At 43.9% G+C, this 21,821-nt stretch overlaps 1 protein-coding gene and 1 non-coding gene across 7 annotated transcripts in view; both read left to right on the top strand.

Moving 5' to 3' along the window:
- Positions 1 to 21,821, top strand: part of ARMC9 (armadillo repeat containing 9) — a 135,071-nt gene that overhangs the window by 13,003 nt on the left and 100,247 nt on the right. For all 6 annotated transcript variants that reach the window (XM_024740577.1, XM_024740580.1, XM_024740579.1 and 3 more), the window contains exons 5-9: positions 1,574 to 1,729; positions 5,376 to 5,468; positions 9,539 to 9,563; positions 15,082 to 15,239; positions 18,462 to 18,560. In XM_024740577.1, the coding sequence (XP_024596345.1) occupies positions 1,574 to 1,729; positions 5,376 to 5,468; positions 9,539 to 9,563; positions 15,082 to 15,239; positions 18,462 to 18,560 (531 nt within the window). The remainder of the gene's footprint in view (positions 1 to 1,573; positions 1,730 to 5,375; positions 5,469 to 9,538; positions 9,564 to 15,081; positions 15,240 to 18,461; positions 18,561 to 21,821) is intronic.
- On the top strand, positions 1,002 to 1,109 carry LOC112396773 (U6 spliceosomal RNA). Its single transcript, XR_003002644.1, has one exon. It is a non-coding gene; the product is annotated as a U6 spliceosomal RNA (small nuclear RNA).

The raw sequence follows: 21,821 nt of genomic DNA, 5'->3' as shown, positions 1-21,821 counted from the left end.
GTTATGTTTTGCAAATGAGGATTAATTTAGTTTTGTGGCCATTTTATCATATTGCTTCTAAGGAGTAGGTGTCTTACATCCTGATGAATGATTTTCTATCTCATTCCCAGCAGTTTATTTTCTAATTTGCATGGAAAGTTAATCACTTCTGTAATGAAAGCTACATCATTTTCCTGAATACCTCGACACGTATGTCTAAGAAAATACGTGTTTAGACCACATTTTCGACCATATATTAGAAGATAAATTTAAGCTTAAACAGTGGAAAAATGGTATGCCCGTCTGTGAAAGTTCATGAGTGCTAAGTTGAATTTAGCTTCTGCAGTCTTTTCCTGCAGGTGTGGGACTGGAGCTGCGAAGGGGAGAGGGGAGCAGCTGCAAACTTCTCTGCAGGTGAACCCTGGGGCACGGAGAGAATGACAGAAGGGGAGCAGGCCAGGCTGACATCGGACCACGCACATTTGTTTCGTGGCTCCTCCACGCCTTGGCTACTGCCCCCAGGACCTGTGCTAACTTATCAAATGTCAGGGGGCCACAGGAAGGCTCAGTGGTAGAGGAGCAGCTTTACAGCACATTGTGGTAGCCATTCTTGGAATGCTGTTCCTTAAGATAGGACTCCTGTGGGTGCCGTTGTGGGAGACTTTTCATTTTCTTTGCATTTATTTTTGTTTTCTAATTTTTCCATTTTTCTGTAAGATAAAAAGATCAATAAATTTTTTAAGTCCGGTGGGCTTCATGGTGTAGGTGAAGTGAGATGCACTGATGAGAAGAATTGGCCTGTGTATGAGGCTGTGAGGGACATAACAGGCGAGGCCAGGGTGGACCTTCTCATTGAGGCCCAGGAGAAAATGGAAACCCTGGCGGGGGACCCGACTTGCCTGGGATTACACCTGGAAGCAGCAAAAGCAGGCGGGATCACTTCTTAGTTAGCCTAATAAAGGAAAGGAACGATGATATGGAAAACTTCCATTTCAAAAAACTATTCACCTTTAAGTGCTCTCTTCGGCAGCACATATACTAAAAAAAAAAAAAATTGGAACGACACAGAGAAGATTAGCATGGCCCTGCGCAAGGATGACATGCAAATTCCTGAAGCGTTCCATGTTAAAAACAGTAACTGTTCACCCTTAAAAACCTCTCGAAAGGAAATCACAGCAATGCAGACAAATGGTTATTTCTGAGATCTGAGCTATGAAAACAATGTACATATCTAATAATGGGGGAATTGGCTAAATAAATTATGATAGACCCAAGAGATGAGGTTTCGTCCTGCCATTAAGAATGATGTTTATGAAGAATCTTAAGGATATGAGAAAATGGTAACGATAGATTGAAAAGGCAGCATTTGAACTGTGTGTATCGTATATCTAGTTCTCTGCTATTCCTGACAGTTTCACGAAGGGGCGAAATAGGGGTGATGTTAGGATGACTGGTGACGGCACGCAGGCTGGGCCAGACGGGGAGGATGCCAGCGACGTGGCTGGAACTGAAGGAGCCTCGGAGAGAGGACAGGTGAACAGGTGAGCTGGCGTCAAGCAGGAGATCTCAAAAGAGCATCCTCCCTTCCTCGCAGGACAAAGAGGAACTGGATGAAAGGATTTCTTATTTCAAAACCTACCTGGAGACCAAAGGGGCAGCGCTGAGCCAGACAACGGAGTTTCTCCCTTTCTATGCCCTGCCTTTTGTTCCCAATCCCATGGTCCACCCCTCATTTAAAGAGCTTTTCCAGGTAAGTGACCACCTCCGAACCTTGTCTCAGATCCTGGGCAGCATGGCAGTCTCACCTTGTATACATTGGTGCTTTCTGAATGATGCTGTAAAAAGGCTAAAATTTGCTTATGTTATGTTGTTTTTTAAAAGAATGTACAGGTAGTTTGCTTTAACAAACTTTTCTTGTGCTATAAAGTGTGCTTTTTTGTTGTTGCACCAAGACTTGTTAACCCAGACTGACAAAATATTTTAAAATATACTAACCTCTTAAATCATTCTGTGTATACTTCTGCGGTATTGAAACAATAACTTATTCAATTACGATGAAAATTAGTAGCCTGAAAAAAAACTAGGCTGCTTTACACAATCACTGGCTATGAATATTTTGATTTGTGTTAAAATTCTCACTTACTTGGTATATATTTGGTTACCTGATTGTGTACTATATTACCATCAGACTATTTGCCTATAGCTCTTTTAATTGTCATACTTCATTTTAGTTGACATTTTAGAATAATATTTATGAATAAGATTTACCTATTAAGGTAATTTTTGTTGACTTACTAAAATTAGTATGTCCCACTGAGAGGTTTATTGAAAGGTATTTAGAGACAAATGTTTTGATATAACGAGATACTTTTTCTAAAGATCTCACACTGTTTCCAAGAATCTGTATCGTGCTTACTCCCCTGCCATTGAACGACGGATGCAGTTCTTCCAAGCTCAGTACATTTCAGTTTCTGCTATAATTCAGTAAAACAAATTTCATTACTCCTGAATAGTGGCTGCTAAACTGAAGGTCAGGTCCTTGACTGAGCTCATCAAAGCCGGATTGTTGTATAGTAGCACAGTTGAATTCTGTGCTTGTTTCTTTGGTCAGTCCAAATTTAGTTTTACCGTCTTCTCCTAGAAGGTTGAAAATATAAAACGGTTAGACAGTTGTGAAAGTTCTCACAGTCAAGGCTTCTGTTTATGAGAATTATGACATGGCAGCGTGGCTACAGCTTAGATCACGGTGAGGATGAGCCGGCAGCGTCAGGGAAGGGTCCCTCTGAGGCCGCAGCAGGTCTGATGTTCCAAGGCAGAGGCCAAGTTCTTCAGAGTTCAGGAATTTAGAGACTATCAGTGTTCATGGAGAGTCATTTTATTCCATTTTTTTTCCTTTTGCTACTCTCTATTTTTTTTTTTTTTTTGGCGGTATGCGGGCCTCTCACTGTTGTGGCCTCTCCCGTTGTGGAGCACAGGTTCCGGACGCGCAGGCTCAGCGGCCATGGCTCACGGGCCCAGCCGCTCCGCGGCATGTGGGATCTTCCCAGACCGGGGCACAAACCCGTGTCCCCTGCATCGGCAGGCGGACTCTCAACCACTGCGCCACCAGGGAAGCCCTGCTCTCTAAATATATTCTTTCAGTGGTCATCACAGATACTTCAGTGTACATAATAAAATCTAAAGTTAATGTCTTTATTCTCTTCCTGACCATTACAAGGACCTTAGAATACATTAACCTCATTTATCTCCTTCCCAACTTACGTGCTATTATTATCAAATATTTTAGTTATATACTTTAACCCCACAAATTTGAAATTTTTATTATTTTATGCAGTCAGTATGTGTATAGATTTATCTTTAGGTTTGCCAGTATGTTTGCTTACCACTCCATCTTGCGCTGAGGACCTTCCATCTGGGATCATTTTCTCCTCTACCTTAAATACATTCCTTTAAAATCTCCTTTAGTTGAGGATCCCTTCTTTCAGTTCTTGTTTGTCTGAAAACATCTTTATTGCTTTCTCAGATAGGGTTAAAATACTAGGTTTACAGTTCTTTTCTTTTCTTCTTTTTTTTTTTTTGGCCACGCGGCATGTGGGACCTTAATTCCCCTACCAGGGATTGAAACCGTGCCCCTTGCAGTGGGAGTGCAGAGTCTTAACCACTGGACTGCCAGGAAGTCCCAACAGTTGCTTTCTTTTTTTTTTTCTTTTTAACGTCTTTATTGGAACCGACAGTTACTTTCTTTTGGGACATTGAAGGTATTTTTATTTCATCTCCTGGCTCCCACTGTTGCAATTTTGAAGTTGGCCGTCAGTCTAATTGCTGTTCCTTTGTACGTGGTCTGTCTTTTTTCTCTGGCCTTTAAGATTGTATAATTTCACTGTAGTGTGTCTAGGGATACCCACATATTTTATTTTGTTTTGTTTTTTAAGATGTCTTCGTTTATGTTGGCCAATCTAGCAGACCTTTCCTGAGATTCTTTTCTATATGGTTGAGCACAGAGAGCCTTGAGCTGGAGCACGCTATAAGTTTCCTGCAGCTGCTATAGCAAAGGACCACAGACCGGGTGGTTTAGAACAGAAATTTATTGTCCCACAGTTTAGGAGGCCGGAAGTCTGAAATCAGGGTATTGGCAGGGGCGTGCACTCTCCGAAGCTTCTAGGGGAAGATGCTTCCTTGCCTTTTCCAGCTTCTGGTAGCCTCAGGTGTCTATTGGCTTGTGGTTGAATAATTCCAGATCTCTGCTCTGTCTTTACGTGGCCATCTTCTCTCTGTGTCTGTGTCTAAATTCCCTTCTTCTTATAAGGACAGCAGTCATATTGGATTAAGAGCTTACACTAATAGCTAATTCCATCTGCAATGTCCCCGTTCCCCTGGCCTCACATTCTGAGGAGATTAGGGCTTCAACATGTCTTTTTAGGGGGCACAATTCAACCCACAACAGACACATGAGAAATGAAGTCATCATGCTGTGTTGGGGAATTACAAAATCTTTTTAAAATATCAGACTTTTCTGCTTTTCTGGCAGTGTTTTTTCAAAGGGTCAGACAACACACTGGAGGGACTGATGGGGTGGCGTGGGAGGCGTGGATGAGGATTAGAGCTGGGGGGAGAAATAGGGAAGGATGGGCAGATCTGGGGGAGATGGGGCAGGATCTCAGAGGTAAGTGGACATGAGTTTTTAGTGGCAGAGCTTCTTTCTAGTGGAACTTGTTGGTTTAGGTGGCGGATACTTTTGTCTGAAGACTCAGAAAAATTGTCCTGAGAAAGATCGTTGCTTGTGACACTTATTCTTTTACTACGTGAGTCATTATTTTTTCCTTCTCAATGAGCATTATTTGAGATAAATAATTTATTTTTAAAGAGCAAATCAAACTAGATGTACGTCATGATGCTGGACGTGATGGAGTATTTGAGGCAGATAACAGCTTCTTTCTGTTTTTCTTGTCTGGATGAGGTTTATGGAAATGAGTCTTCTTCTGGAGACTCTCAGTAACTTAGCGATAATTGTGTATTCCTGCCAGTGCCACGTATGCCTAAACCATACTGCATTATTTTTGGTATTCAACATAATAAGGTTACTTATCAGGCTTGTGTTTAAATCACATGAAAAATTCAAATCATGTACAGGGTTATTTTTTCTCTGTATATGAAAGTACTCTCTTCTTTCCTCCTGCTGTGGGCTCTCGAATCTTCTATAAGTGAATTGGTGAAATGTCCTAAAACCTGTTTTTTACAGCATCACACCACTGGCAAGACATCTTGCTTCTGATTTCAGTAACTGTGGTGGAGTTATTTAACCCTAAAGGCCACAACTTGACAATGTTTGTTGGCATTTAATGATCTAGTGCTTTTCTTTTTTTTCCTTGTTTTTTTTTTTTTTTCCTTTCCTTCAGGATCCTTGGACTCCAGAATTAAAGTTGAAGTTGGAAAAGTTTCTGGCTTTAATTTTTAAAGCCAGTAACACGCCGAAGCTTTTAACATTATATGTATCCTTTTGAAGCATATGGAGGCCACCTATGGTGTTAGAGCAGCTCACTGGCCTAGATGTCCTCAAACAGGGATAGTTGTGGTCGTGCTGCTTTCATACTTAAGAGCGAATTAAGCGTTAATGGGAGCGCGTGCCAACCAGTCCGCGGCCTGTTAGGAACTGGGCTGCACAGCGGAGGTGAGCGGCGGGCGAGTGAGTGAAGCTTCATCACCGCTCCCCATCGCTCGCATCACCACCCGCACCATCGCCCTCACCATCCGTGGAAAAATTGTCTTCCACGAAACCGTCCCTGCTGCCAGAACGGTTGGGGACCACTGCTGTAAAGGATTGACTTCTATGGCGTTGGGTCTCTGAGACGCGGCGAGGGTCCTATTTTCATGTCATGTGCTGAGAAGCTGTCTGAGTAGGAAAAAAAAAAGTCTGTCTTCTTGAAAAATAACTCTTTGGAAGAATTGTCCTTCGCAGAAGATCAGCTAGTCACTTTTAAGGCCTTGAGGCCGTGGCGTATGGACAAGTCATATATAACTTGTCACTCAAATTAGGACTTTTTCCCGTTGTGGAGCACAGGCTCCAGACGCACAGGCTCAGCGGCCATGGCTCACGGGCCCAGCCGCTCGGCGGCATGTGGGATCTTCCCCGACCGGGGCACGAACCCGTGTCCCCTGCATCGGCAGGCGGACTCTCAACCACTGCGCCACCAGGGAAGCCTCAATATAGGACTTTTAAAAAACAACTTTGTTGGGACTTCCTTGGTGGTCCAGTGGCTAAGACTCCGTGCTCCCAATATAGGGGGCCCGGGTTCGATCCCTGGTCAGGGAACTAGATCCCACATGCCGCAACTAGAAATCCCAAGTGCCACAACTAAGACCCGGCACAGCCAAATAAAAAGATAAATATGTTAAAAATAAATAAATAAAAAACAACTGTAATTTGCACACTGTGAAATTTACCCGCGGTGCGCGCATTGTTTAATGATTTTTAGCAAATGGATAGAGTTGTGCAGCCGTCACCACAATCCAGTTTAAATAGGGACACTTTTGAGAGTAAAAAGGGAGCACTGACCGGACAGGGGACCAGGCAGCAGGTGTAGATGGAGCTTGTCCGGGGAAGAATGTCACGGATCGCCCGGCCCGTGGGAGGCTGATTTCCCAAAGCTCGTGCGTCTCTAAGGACGTTCATCTCCTTTTGTTCTGAGCAAGAATGTATCAAAAGTTATTCCATAACAAGAATATAGCATTTTGAATTGTAAGGTTGGTGTTTTCTGTTTAATTTAATAAAACATTTAGGCCACTGTGCTGCATAATACCTTCTGCTTCCGTTCTAACTCCAAAGCACTGGATTCTCTTTTCCTAATTGAACTCTTTGAATTGAAATCCCTGGGATTTCATGGCGTGTTTCTCCTGCTTCAGCTTCCTAAGCCTCCGGTGGCTCCCTGTGGCCCGTACTCAAGTCCTCAGCCTCACCTTGAGACCGCCCACCATCGGGCTGAGTACAGCTCTCCTCTCTGCTTTTATATCCTTTAAGGTTTTGTTCCAATACTACCCTCTGCCCACATACCATTATGTTTGCATACCCAATTCTTTTCCCTCTTAGAGTTCCATATAAAAGGACAGTTTTCAGTGAAATTAGGACTTTTCCAACTTGGTTTATGATTACTTGAATACACTTTTAAAAAGCGTTTCTCCTTAAAAAGGTAATGGGGATGATGTAAAGATTCTAAAAGAAATTTTTTACGTAGTAAATCATATTAGTTATATTAATAATAGCACCCATTTCATTGGAATAATATGAGGATTGAGTTAATACATGAAAAACTTGCTTAAAACAGCCCAACACATGGAAGCGCTTGTGTTACTGACTGTTAGCTGTTAGTATTATAGTTTGCAAATAGTTGTTACCTTTTATCCTGTTCAACATGCTTTGAAGCAAATACACTGAAGTCTAGCAGGTAACTATAGACATTATTCCTTTCTTTCCCTTGTTGTGTGGAAATATTTGGAGTTCAGTTCAACGCATATATTAGGTTGAATATTGTGCTAGGAATTAGGGACACGAAGAAAAGGCCAAGACATAGTTGTCTCAGGCAAGTTGGTGTTTTGAACAGTACAGTGGGAGTCTGTGAGGCAGATAGAATGAGGGACAGGAGTTCCAGGTAGAGGGAACAGCTCGTGCAAAGGCACTGAGCCTGTATGTTTGGGAAACTGTGATGCATTCAGTATTGCTGGAGCAGAAGAGTTGAGAGAGAGAGTCAGAGATTAGGCAGGCCCAGGGCACGAAGGTTCCTATGAGGTCCCGTAAGTAATGAGGAGCCTTTGAACCATTTTAAGAAGAAGAATAGCATGGTTATGTTTACATTTCTAAACAAACAAACAAAAAAACACTCTTTTTTTATTCCCGATTATAAAATTGATCATATTCCTTATAGAAAATTTGGAAAGCACAGAAATGCATTTGTGTACATACATACACCCCAAAGTATGTAATGTTTACAATAAACGAAGATAGACAGCTATATGTATGTGTATTTTAAAATATTTTTTATCAAATGAGAGAATTTCCTCATATCATTAAATATTCTTCAAAAATAGGTTGTCTTCACAAAGTTTAAACATAGAAATTACCTACATCCCAGCAGTTCCGCTCCTAGCTGTATACTCAAGAGAAATGAAAACATGTGTCTACACAGCAACTTGTACATGAATGTTCATAGCAGCATTATTTGAAATAGCTAAGAAGTGCCAACAACCCAGATGTCCATCGACTGATGAATGGATAAACCAAATGTGGTCTGTCCGTGTAACGGAATATTATTTGGCAATAAAAGTGAGTGAATTACTGATCTGTGCTACAACATGGATGAATCTTGAAAGCATGATGCCAAATGAAAGAAGCCAGACCCAGAAGGCTGCATATTGTATGATTCCATTTGTATGAAGGGGCCAGAGGGGGCAAATCTACAGAGAGTAGACAGTGGTTGCCTAGGGCTGGGGAGGGGTGGTGGTGACTGCTGACGGGCACAGGGTTTCCTTTTTGGAGGATGAAAATGTTCCACAGCCGACTGTAGTGATGGTTGCACAACTCAGTGAATGTACTGAAAACCATTGAAATGTACACTTTGAATGGGTGAATTATATAATATGTGAATTACATCTCAATAAAGCTGTTACCAGAAAAATTAAGAAAACCCAGGGACTTCCCTCATGGCGCAGTGGTTAAGAATCCGTCTGCCGATGCAGGTGACACAGGTTCGAGCCCTGGTCCGGGAAGATCCCACATGCCGCGGAGCAACTAATCCCGTGTGCCACAACTACTGAGCCTGTGCTCTAGAGCCCGCGAGCCGCAACTATTGAAGCCCACGTGCCACAGCTACTGAAGCCCACACACCTAGAGCCCGAGCTCCGCAACAAGAGAAGCCACCGCAATGAGAAGCCCGCGCACCGCAACCAAGAGTAGCCCCCGCTCGCCGCAACTACAGAAAGCCCGCGCGCAGCAACGAAGACCCAATGCAGCCAAAAATAAATAAATATATATATATTTTTTTAAATTAAGAAAACCCAAATAAAACAGGTAAATACCTTGCTATCAGACATGCAGCCAGATGTGTGGAAGCTGCAATTTAAACCCAGGAGGCAGTCTGGTGCCAGAGTCTGGTTGTAGTTACCGTGCCATGTTCTCTTCATCCCATTCTCAATTTTCTTAGGCTAACGTTTTAGCACTGAAGTTACAGCGTTAAAGGGTATGAATTCAGATTTGCACTTTTAGTCAAACGTTTTGGTAGCTGTGGGGAAGGTTTTTGAAGGGGGAAGGAGGCCAGTTAGGGGCTGTTGGACTCAGAGTGGTTCTTGGGGTGCATAGAGGAGGATTTATCTGTGAGTCATGAGTCACCCAAAAATCGAGAAGTCAGTAACTGTCTTAGTTATTTATAGCAACATTAAGAAGCGCCCTTCCCTGTCCTGAGATTTCTTTTTTACCACGCTGGGGCTCTTTCTCAGATTGGCCAACACAATGTGAGATACCCTGAGTTTCTGCCTCCTGAATGCCTGTTTTCCTGAACTTCTTTCATCCCAGAAGGAGAATGGACAAAGCAACAAAGGTAAATCATCTAGATGAAAAATTTTAAATCACAACTTTGCCAACTCGAGTTTTAAGTGATGAAATGGAGAGAATTCCGCGGACTTGGCAAACGAGGGCTTTAAAAATCTAAATATTTATGAAGTGCTTTGTAGTCCTTTTTAATCTGCGTTCCTTGAGACCCCCTTTTCAGGGTGGATGGTATTGTTAGCTTTGTCTTGTATGTCTGGTAACTAAGACACGGAGAAACAACGAGAATCCAAGCAAGAGCCAGAGGGACCTAAGTGCAGCAGCACAGTTAGAAGGCGCAGTACAGTGTGGGTAGGGAAAGAGTTACTTCAGTATCTTTCACTTTTACCTTAAACTACTTTAACAGGGTCTTATCTCCGCAGCAATATGGAGTTCTCGTTCTTACAGAGCATTTCCATTTTTTGCATTCAGAGTAGGAATTCCAGCCTTACACTTTTAGCATAAAATGATGGTTTTCCAAGATGAGTAATTTTTACCAGACCTGTTCATTTTCCAGAAAGGTGAGAAAATTTTTAGTTAACATGAAATTGGTGGCCACAGTTGGGGTTCTTTGCCGGAGTTTTGTCTGTGATACAACATTATGAAAACTGCTTAAATTATTCTGCTGCAAAGGGTTATATGATGTGCTTCATGCCTTTGATAACTATTGAGGGTATAATCCTCAGTTTCCAGCAGGTGGAGTTTTACTACGTGAAATAACACATTTGCCCTTTTCACAGCAGTCATGTTAGAGAGGATTGCAAAGCTTCCTGCCATTGTTTTTCTGTTTCCTTTTAGAGAGTTAAAGTTTTCTAAAGAAAAGAAGCATCAGTAAATTATTTAGCTCTTGGTGTGCCAGGGAACTGAATGATGAGCGGGGCTGCAGATTTGATTCCCACGCGTGCTTCAGTAGCTTCAGGTGGGAAGCGCTTGGGTGTTTCTTCTCGCCCTCAGTGGCCTCGCGGGCCTCGAGCTCAGCGGTTCTAATTGCGCCGCTGGTTCCGCAGCTGGGCCTCCCCTCCCGGAACTCAGAGGGACCTGCGTGGAGGAGCGGCAGGACTAGTGCCCTCTGTCCGCGCCTGAACTCAGAGGAGCAGTGGGGACCGCTCCGAGGGTCACAGGCTGCAGCCTCGAGCTCCCGGAGGTGGCGTTGCCCCCAGCATGGTTACGCGGAGGGCGCGTACCTGGGGTCTCTCTCTGCGGCTGCCCAGGCCTGCTCCCTACTGGGTTAGTGCAGCTCCGGGCCTTGGCCAGGGCGGGTCCAGGCCGGTTGTCTCCCGTTCAGCACAGCTGGAGCTCCTCAGTTGGGACAGGCGCTCGGGGCTCGACCTGCAACCCCCAGAAATACTCCTTTGCCTCACTACTTCTCTCGCTGCCCAGCAAGCTGCCTCAGACTCAGTGGCATAAAGCAACCATGTCCATTTATTCTTATTGCTTTCATCTTGCGTGGTCTGGGAGTTGTGGGCTCAGTCATTTCTCCCTCGGGGTGTCTCCCGGGTGTAGACCGAGCCGGGTAGAGCTGTCTCCAAGGCTTCCACGTGCACAGGTCTGGTGGCTGATGCTGGCTCTCGGCTGAGCTCTCAGCAGAGGCCCTGGACTAGAATGCCCACGTGGACGCTTCCTCAGGGCCTGTTGGCCGGGTTCCCACCCAGGATGAATGTCCCCAGAGGGGGCTGGATGGAAGCCGTGTCACCTTTTCTAACCCAGTCTCTGAAGTAACTCAGTGTTGTTTCTGGTGTGTTCTATTCATTAGAAGCAAATTCCTAAAGCCAGCCCACATTCAAAGGAAGGAGACTTACATTCCACCTCTTGATGGGAAGGAACTGTCAAAGACCCTGCAGTCATATTTTAAAACCACCACCCAACCTGCGTCCTTTGGGTCCCAGAAAACTGCCTTAATTCGTTTTTTTCTCTTTTTTAAATTAATTTATTTAATTAATTTATTTTTGGCTGCATTAGGTCTTTGTTGTTGTGCGTGGGCTTTCTCTAGTTGTGGCGAGCGGGGGCTACTCTTCATTGCGGTGCGCAGGCTTCTTACTGCGGTGGCTTCTCTTGTTGTGGAGCACGGGCTCTAGGCGCACGGGCTTCAGCAGTTGTAGCTCACAGGCTCTAGAGTGTAGGCTCAGTAGTTGGGGCGCACAGGCTTAGCTGCTCCGCAGCATGTGGGATCTTCCCGGACCAGGGCTCGAACCCGTGTCTCCTGCATTGGCAGGTGGATTCTTAACCACTGCTCTACCACGGAAGCCCCTCATCTAACTCTTAAAAAAAAAAACCAACAATGCATCTAAATGAAGTAGAAATGTTAACAAGGGAAAGCTTGACTGCTTTTCTGTAGGATCACTTTTGTTATTGATTCATTTCATACTCGAATTATAGGAAATATAGGAAATTATATAATACAGGAAATTATAGGAAATATAAGGTCACTCTTTGTGACCTTAACTGGCATTCTTTTGGTTGTATATATCTTTTGTTTAAAGCTTGGGATGCAGTTCTTTGGACTTTTGCACAAATTATGTCAGTGGCTTTGAAATATAAAGAGTCTCAATAAATTTTGCTGGCATGATTACGACAGTTTCATTCAAATAACATGGACCAAGACATCTCCATTAAAAGTTGAGATCTTGCATGGCAAGGCATCTTAGCTTAGTTGTCCTTGTCTCATAAAACTTTTTGTTACTGAGTCCAAGCTCGCTTTGCTCGCCGCATGACAGGCCAATGAATCGGAGACAAGGTCTTGAGGCAAGGAATACGACTTTATTCGGAAAGCCGGCAGACCGGTGTCTCTGGAAAACCATCTTATCTGGGTCTGGATGCCAGTTTCTTTTATAGAATCAGAGAGGGAGAGGTGGTGAATTAAAGTAAAAGGGCCATCAGTCTTGCAAAGCATCTTCTGGAATGACCAGACTCGGAGAGAGGATGTGTTAGTTTCTTCTTTCTTGCAGCCATCCACAGGTGGGCAGGGTTCCCTGAGGCAGGCTATTAGGTATGCTTATAATAACAAAAGCAAGGAAAAGCAAAGGTTAAAGTCTAAGAAACAGATCGGAACATGGAGTCTGATTTAGCTCTTCCCCGACACAATTTGACAGGGAAAAAAAGAGTCAAAGTTCTGTTTAATGCTCAGAAATAAAGTTGATATTTTGAGCTGTAACCCAAATAGCTTACAGTAATGGTTAGGTCCTGTGTGTAGCCAGTTAAGGTGTCTGCAAGGTGATATCTCTGGATAGCAGGCTGTTTTTGCTAAATGGTGTATTTGAAAGGGTTATGAACGTTTCAGCCCAGTTGCCTACTTCTCTCTTTCCTGTAGGCTGCTGGCAGTGAAGGCTCTTTTGCCTCAGGTTACCATACTTTGAAACTGTCATAAATTCCAGTTCTGGGTTCCCAAGGCAAAAGTTCCACAAATAGTCCCTAACGTTTAGTTAATCGTACAATGAGTTTATGTGGTGGGGGGTGGGGGGGAGAGTTTTTTGCTACAGTCCCCTTTAGAGAGGGACTACTTTGTTGACGTTAACACTGATAATTTGGGAAGTCATTCGACCCAGCTAATGGGTTTTGGTATTTCATTCGTCTGCCACTTGGTACACGTTGAGAAAAATGTCACAGATACTCTTTAATATTTATTCCCATAAAATGGGACTATGAATAATCTAAAATTTTCATCCTTGGAAGTTCTTGTTTATGTAATTTTGAGTTTTGGATGTATGAAGAAGCTTAAATGATACTTAGTGTAGGAGGAAGGTAGTGACTCCTTCCCAATATTATATTAGGAGAAGATTGATAAATGATTTCTAAGAATGTTCTCCAGAGGTTCAAGTACTGGATGTAAATTTGTGTCAGATGACTTTTTAAAGTTATCTTTCAATACTGAGATTTGATGGGCGTTCAATAATAATAATAATTCATTATGTGATATTTTGGGTTTTAGTAGTTAAAATATTTTATTTCTGCACATCAACAATTGTGACACATGAAAGTGTTTGAAATACAGTTTGAATGTGGGAGATCCTCATAGCTGTTTAGGACACAAATTAGGAGGAAAACATAATTTAGGACAGTGTTTCTCAAACTCGTGGTCTGTGTCAGAGCCGGGAGTTTGTTGACAGCATAGATACTTAGCCCCTACCCAATATCCACAAAGTCAGAGTCTCTGAAGGTAAAGCTTGATCATCTTTATTTTTGGATGATTCTGATATATTTCAAAATGTGCCTTACCACTGCTTTAGGACGTAACCTTTCAGCCCCTTTTTCAAGTTATCTACTTGCATAGAAATATATTTAGAAAACCTTTGACCCCTTTCCGTGAAAGGCAATAATAATAATAGCTGCTGTGTGTGGGCAGCTGCTGTGGGCCAGCCCTGTGCTTGGCACTTTGAGTATATGTGTTCTTTAATCCCCACAATAACCCTTCAAGATCATTACCATTTTCCCCATTTTATAGGTTAAGAAATGAGAAGCAGAGACATTAAGTGTCTTGCCCCAGATTACCCAGCAAGAAATTGGTAGGGTAGAGATTTGAACCCAGGTCTCTAACTGAATTATAGTTGATTTACAATATTATATTAGTTTCAGGTATACAACATAAGTGATTCAATATTTTTAGAGATTATACTCCATTAAAGTTATTATAAAATAATGGCTATATTTGGTCTTTATAATTGTAAAGGCTCTCTCTGTATACATGAAATGTGTTCTAAAATGAAGGCTTTAAGTATTATACAGTGCCTGGATCGGGACAATATTGAGTTAACGTGGGTTTGGGGGCAGCAACACGTCCTTCCATCCAAAACATAGCCTTCCAGGAAAGGGAAAAAGTAGGATAGGGCCAAGGAGTACTGACACCGAAGAAGATTTGTATAGTCCAGCTGTGCCCAGGGTGGCGTGGCCGTCAAGCACTGCCATGGGGTACGGGGCCAGGGTGGGGGGGATTCCAAGGAGACAACCCTAGAACCTTCCAAGGCTGCCGCTCTAAGACTTATGCTTCATCGAACTGGCAGAATGAACACCTGGAATCTTACCTAATCCTGGATTTGAGTTTTCTCAGCACCTGTCAAGCAGCCCTAACCTTTACTTAAAATGAAGAACTCTCTTGCGGTTATGAGTTATCCCCCAGACAACCTCACGGGGCACAAACAGAGAAAAAAACTCAGTTTTGGTTCAACCATTTTGTGAGCTGATTCTAGAAAGAAACATTGAGTTTGTTTCTTGTACATAGAGAGAGGAACTAAAAGAATTTGCATGGGGTTCAGCCAAGGAAATAGATTTTGTTAGGAAAGCCAGTGATGACTCAATTGAACTACCGGGGATAAGAAATGAAAAAAATCAGTGATTACAAAGCACTTTGTAATTAAAAGTGGCATGAGACAGAAGAAGTGTTAAACACAAATACGGAGCATCAAGTTCATTGTTATGGTAAAATATTCTGACAGTAGGCATGGTACTCCCTTGAGAAGAATATAATTATTTTTTATTTTGTAGGGGTCTTTTAAATTGTTGCTTTTTTGTTTTAATATAAATATATATTGTCTTCCTAGAAGTATTGCAGCAGCTCCACCAGCAGCTGGTAGAAGCTGAGCGTAGGTCAATGACGTACTTGAAACGGTACAATAAGATCCAGGTGGACTACCACAATCTCATCGGAGTCACAGCAGAGCTGGTGGATTCTCTGGAGGCCACAGTCAGTGGCAAGATGGTAAGGAAGGTCCCCCATTGTTCATGTGTCTTTTTTGAGATAAAGATGTGTCATGACACATCTGTTGAAAAAAAAGAAGAAAAAGAAGGCATGTACATAGAAAATTCAGGGACTTCCCTGGCGGTCCGGTGATTAAGACACCGCTCTTCCACGGCAGGGGACACGGGTTCGATCCCTGGTCAGGGAACTAAGATCCCGCATGCCGCACAGCGAGGCCAAAAAATAGAAAAAAGAAAGAAAATTCAAACAGTACAGAAATAAATAAAAAGAAAGTGTGTGTTTTCCTTTTTCCTTCTCTCCTCTTAAAACTTAACTGCCACCATCCTGGTGTGCTTTCTACAGCCAGGGTCGACACGACACCAGGTGTGGCATGCGGGCCACAGATAGGCACATGAGCTCTTACAACTGGAGTGTGCAAGCAGAGGCCTGCAGACCACCAGGCAGGAGTTGGAAGGGCCTCCACGATCAAAACAGGGAGAGATGGGGTTGGGGGGAACACTGGAATCTTAACTAGCTTGTTCTTCATGTAAAAGAAACACGTGCTCTTGGTAAAAGATTGAAACAACTCAGAGGAGTATATAGTTAGGAGCAAAAGGCCTTCCACACACAATTTCTAAGTCTCATTTTCTTACTGACATTCAAGATTAACACTTTCTTGTGGATTATTTGAGAGCACTTCTGTGCATGTGTGTGCACGTGTGCGTACGGTATGCACATACTTACTTGGGATCTTGGGATCCAGTACTCTTCTCAAACTTGCTATTTCACTTTCAATATATCTTGGAGATCTTTCCACACACCTACTTCATTCTTTTTGATGCTTGTACGTTATTATTCCACTACAGGGGTGAACCATAATTCATCAGACCTCCGATGAGGAACATTTAGATTTTTTTGTTTGCTTTAACAAAAACTGTTATAATGAACATCACATCCTTGTATATACTGTATACCTTTGAATATAGGTAAGATAAGATCCTAAGAATGGAATTGCTAGGTCAAAGGTTATGGGCATTAAAACTTTGAGAGGTGTTTTGCCAAATTATTTCTCCATAGATTTCAACAATGTCTACCCACCCCCCCCCACCCCCAGTAGCATATCAGAGCATCTATTTCTCCATACACTTGCCAACACTGGACATGATTATACGTTGAAATTTTTGCCAGTTTGCTAAGTAAAACTTGGTATTCTGAATGTTTCAATTTACATTTCTTTAATTATGTATGAGGCTGAATATATTTTCATATGTTTTTTGGCCATTTACATATTTGTCTTTTAGTCAACTCTTTATTCATGTCCTTTTCTCACTCACTTGTTTTAAGCAAGAGAGTGACAGAATCAGATTTCCTTGTTAAAGGGATGGGTCTGGTATCAGTTCCGGTATCAGCCAAAAGAGGAAACAGTTTCAGGAGCAAGGGGTTGATCCAAAGTCTCAAAAATCACAGAAAACTGTAGAAGTCCAGAACGGAAAAGTATCCAGTGTTTCTGACACTTAGAAGGTCATTGGTGGTGGCCTTTGCCATGAGTTTCCTTGGGGTGATTCAGATGGGGGCTCGACTGTGGTGTGTTGAAAGGTAAAGTGAAGGGGAGGCGGCAAACATTGGCTATTCTTTCAAGGACCTTGGCTGTGAAGGAAGAACACTGAGAGGGTGGTTGATAGATGAGGGCCTAGGGAGGAGAGAGGGGAAGGTATTTTTAAAATATTAACTGTATTTGGACATGTTTCTAGGTTGTAGGGAAGGAACAGGTTTACAAGGAAAGGTTAAATGTACGGGATGAAAAAGGAATGATTAAATTTTGATACTGTGGGAATTCAGAGTAAATGGGCTCAGGATAATGTAGGAGGTGCAGCCTTGAGATGGGGCCCTTCTTTGTCTGAGTCACTTATAGACGAGTGTCGAGGGATGACCAGAGACATCTGGCACAGAGGGGCAGTCTTTCTGGTGGCCAAAACAGACCAGATGTTTCGAGGGGACAGACAGGAGGACCACAGGGAGACAAAAGGGTCTAGCCCAGTGTTCTGGCTCTTTCCAACTCACCAACCAGTTGAGTTGTCCTCCTCTTGTGGGGACGGATGAGTGAGGGGTAGAAAGAGAGCCAGTTACGTTACCATATGGAAGTTCAACACATGGGATCATGAGGCTGGGGAAAAGGAGCTTCCCTCTCACAGTCAGGCACAGGAAAGGTCTGGAAGGGGTAAAATTGTTAAGAGTAGTTACCTCCAGGGAGCTTCCCTCTCACAGTCAGGCACAGGAAAAAGTCTGGGAGGGGTAAAATTGTTAAGAGTAGTTACCTCCAGGGATTGGTCTGTGGGGTGGGGCTGGGGAGAGGTTGTGTTACCTTTTAAATGAGCACATGTTACCCCTATAAAAAGAAAAGACATAAGATGAAACCGTTTCAGAGATTACCACCTTAGATGCTGGATGTCCATCCTGAATCATGGTAGCTAATGAGAGAGGCATGAGAGGTGCTGAAGGAAGAGGCCATGATGCAGTGGCATCGATGCAGCAGTAACCCAGCCACCTGTTGTCTAGCGCGGGACAGTGTATAAAGTGTCTCCGTCACTCATTCAATAAGCGTTTACTGAGCCATCTGTCATGTGCTAGGCTCTCCCTTGATCTCATTTACCCCCCTCCCCGTGACGCAGAGCCGTGGCCTCATTCATTTCGTCCGACAGGTCAGGAAAGCAGGAGGCAGAGCTGTTCGTTTTCTCGAGTCCACTGCTTGAGCCCAGATCTTCAGATTTTCAGTCCGGCTTTCTTTCCATCACATTATGGCCACCCAGTGACTTTGTTGCTTGAATTAACAAAAAATGGTTTAAAATCGGTTTATTTTATGGGAAATCCCTGGCGGTCCAGTGGTTAGTTTCACTGCTGAGGGCACAGGTTCAATCCCTGGTCAGGCAACTGAGATCCCACAAGCCACCCTGTGCAGCCAAAAGAAAAAAGAAAAATCAGTTTGTTCTACATGACGGCAGGAGTACGTTAAGTGGAGTTCTGTAACTTAAATATGCTATCCCGTGACCACACCAGTAGTGTGTTAGTTTTTGCGTCAGGCTCAGTGCTTCAACTCCCTAGGGCTGCGATGTTAAAGCAAAAGCTCACCTTTGTGCCCTCGGAGAGGCTGTTGAGAGTCAGCTCCGACACTGGCTAGGGTGCCTCTCACGGCTCCGGGGATGTCTCACCCCTTTCACCCGCCGTCCATCCTCTGTCCTCCGGCAGATCACCCCCGAGTACCTGCAGAGCGTCTGCGTCCGCCTCTTCAGCAACCAGATGCGGCAGAGCCTGGCGCGCAGCGTGGACTTCACGAGGCCCGGCACGGTGAGGCTCTGCGCCCGGGTCTGCCCCCAGGTGTCAAAATCCCGTAACTTTAAAAAATGGGAGAACAGGAGAAATAACACATTCGGAGTCTGCACCTCAGCGGGCTTTGGAGGTCTGTGCGTTCCCAGAAGGAAGAGTGGGTTTGGGCCGCTGGGAGGCGGCCTCCTGAGGGAGGGGGCGGGGGAGGCGCGTTTGTCTCTTCCAGACGGAGCTGCTTGTTGGGTCCCAGGGCCGCTAATGGCAGCAAGGCAGTAGGAAACGAAGGAAACCTCATCCTGTTTGAAAAATCACTGCCGTGTTGGGGTTGTGCGGTGGCAGACGGGCTTTCCTTTTATCTTTTTAAACTTTATACTTAGAATCATTGCAAACGTACAGAAAAGCTGCAAAAACTGCCCGAAGGACACTTGTATACCTTTTGCCCATGTTCACCACCTGCTAGCATTTTGCTCGTTTGTTTACTTTCTCTCCACAGGCACCCATACACAATGTTTTCTGAACCATCTGAGGATAAATTACATATGTTTATGGCCCTTTGCTCCTAAATACTGGAGTGCAGTGTGCATTTCTTAACAGCAATGTTCTCTCATATAACCATGTGATTGTCAACTTCAGTAAATTTAATATCAGGCAGTATTTTTACCTGACTAACCTACTGTGCATGTCCCAGTTTTGCCAGCGGAGCGATTAACATCCTCTACAGCAACCCCTTCCCCGTGCCCGGAGTGTGGGCTCAGGTGTTACGTTGATTTGTCATGTCTCTTTAGCCTCCTTTCAGCTTCAACACTCCCCACCCCACCCCCGTCTTTCTTTCTTTGACTTTCATGACATCGACATTTTAAAAGAAGACAGTCCTTCCCCTTCTTTAAAAATAGAACATTTCTCCTTTTGTGGTTGATGTTTCCTTGTGGCCAGACTCAGGTTTGCGTTACAGGCCAAGACATTACGTAGGTGACGTGTCCTTCCTAGGAGAGCTCATCTGGAGGCATGTGGAGCTGAGTCGGGTTCTCAACCAGGGGCACGAGTATAGCTGTGTCTCCAGAGGAAGTTTTCAGAGTTCGTGAACGCATGTCCCGGGAGCGCACACCAACCTGCCGCCTGGTCCAGAGGCTGTGTGTGTGGAGCCGGGCAATTAGGAAGGAAGCGCCGGGTGATGCTGAGGCAACCCCGAGGGTCAGAGCCCCAGCTTTTAATGAAGTGTTTGCACATTCATACTAGGGTCTTCATAAACAAGGCCTTTTTCAGCATTAAAATAACCTACCTGATTCTCAAGTAGATTTGAAGCAGCTTATTATGAGAAAACACAAATATGAGAAATGAAAAGATAGAAAATAAAAATAAAGAAATTTTGGTTAGAATTCATAGAAACTGAAAGTAGATTGGTGGTCGCCAGGGAGTGGGGGAGATGAGGGGATGTTGGTCAAAGGGTACAGACATCTGGCTTTAAAGTGAATAGGTCTGGGGATGTAACGTGCAGCATGGTGACTACGGTTAACAGTACTGTACTGTGTACTTGAAGGTTTCTAAGATCTTAAATGTTCTCACAGCAGCAAAAGGTAGCTGAGAGGTGACAGCTGTGTCAACTGACCTTATCGCGGTAATCATTTCACAACATATACATTTATTAGATTATCACACTGTATGCCTGAAACTCACACAATGTTGTCTGTCAGTTATATCTCAGTAATGCTGGGGGAAAAAAAGAAATTGTGCTTAAAGGAAGATGAGGGTAGGAAGAATAAAAGTAAGCCCGGGCTCAGGCTAGTATAAAAAAACGCATGTCCTAAGTTACTGTACCCCTGGGAGCGAGGCTCAGATTTGGCTGTGGGCTTCCCAGTTGCCTGTGCAAAGAACAGTTGCATGACTTATTTCTAAAGGAAGAGAGAGTAATATTCACTGCCTCTAAAACGGCATTTGTGCTACGCATGTAGCCTATGAAGCACAGCAGTAAAATGAATGCCTGCGAGCCCATCACACGTGCCCACAATAGAACGTTTCAATGCCACCAACGTCCCCTATGTGCCCTTTAGATGGTGAACTTTTTCCAAGTAGGTATATTACTCTTACAATTTAAAAAGAAGTCTAAGCACCTTGTATTTTGAGGACCGGAAGGTCCGAAAACTGCCGCACGGGGTTTTTCTGGTGCTACGACCCGCGGAGATTTCCCCTCGTGGATCTTGGTAGAAAGGACATGGTAACGTGGTGAAGAGCCAGCATCCTTGACCATGTCCTCGGGGTGCACGTGGAAGCGCACCGCCAGGCTTTCGCTGCATCGGCTGTGCCACACGTGGACAGGAGCTGCGGAGTCCATGCTTTAGGATGTGGGTGCAGTGATGTCAGCATACGGGAATCTTAGCGAATCGACCATTTTTAAAATGTCAGTAAAGCACACACGGACATCCGAGTTTCGAAAAAGTAACTCCCTCATGGGCCCTCTGGGATGAGGGGTTTCAAGCCACATCCCTGTGGCCTGGCTGAGTTGACCCTCTGTGTCCAGTGTATGCTTAGCTGTCAGTCATCAACCTGAGGTAACATTAAGGATAGAGTGTGTTCATCAAAAATGATGGCTTTCTAGCAGTAATTAGCATAGCAGGATCTGTGTCTAATAAGACCACTTCTTCCCCCAACCCCTTCCATGTATGTATTAATTCAGTAAATACTTAGTGTTCTCAGGTTTGTTTATAAAACCCCACCCTGTCTTGCATATACAAGAATCCTGTCTGTTGGCGGAGTGCTGCATCCAGCATATTTAAAACTGATGTTGGGACTTCCCTGGCAGTCCAGTGGTTAAGACTCTGCGCTTCCACTGCAGGGGGCACGGGTTCAGTCCCCGGTCAGGGAACTAAGATCCCACGGGCCACGTGAACAAAACTGATGTCATGTTTAAAAGGAGCGGTATAAAAGGGGATGGGGGAACAACGTATCTGCTATTTCATCCCGTTAGAAGTTACCTTCATTTGTCAAGAGACTGGTCCTACCATCCTTCCCAGTTATGGTGGCACTAAGGTACAGAGTGTAAGCCTCAGAAACCACGGGAGAGAGGATGTGCTCCGTTTGCCTTAACTCGTAACCGTTTTTTTTCCCCCACTTGAGTCATTGACTTAGTAACAGGCCATAAAAACTGCAAACAATTTTTTATTGTTCCTAGTATATTTTTCTTATAAGGTGATAAAAAGTGGGTGAGGGGTCATTATGGAAGTGTAAAAGAATATTGTAGTTGACTAGGCATGCCTAACGTCAATGTATGATATCAGATTTATAACG

The sequence above is a fragment of the Neophocaena asiaeorientalis genome, unplaced genomic scaffold, assembly GCF_003031525.2.
Source record: "Neophocaena asiaeorientalis asiaeorientalis breed wild unplaced genomic scaffold, Neophocaena_asiaeorientalis_V1.1 scaffold388, whole genome shotgun sequence".
NCBI classification, from domain to species: domain Eukaryota; kingdom Metazoa; phylum Chordata; class Mammalia; order Artiodactyla; family Phocoenidae; genus Neophocaena; species Neophocaena asiaeorientalis.
Note: the sequence above shows the minus strand (reverse complement) of the source record. Positions and strands in the feature narration are given on the sequence as shown.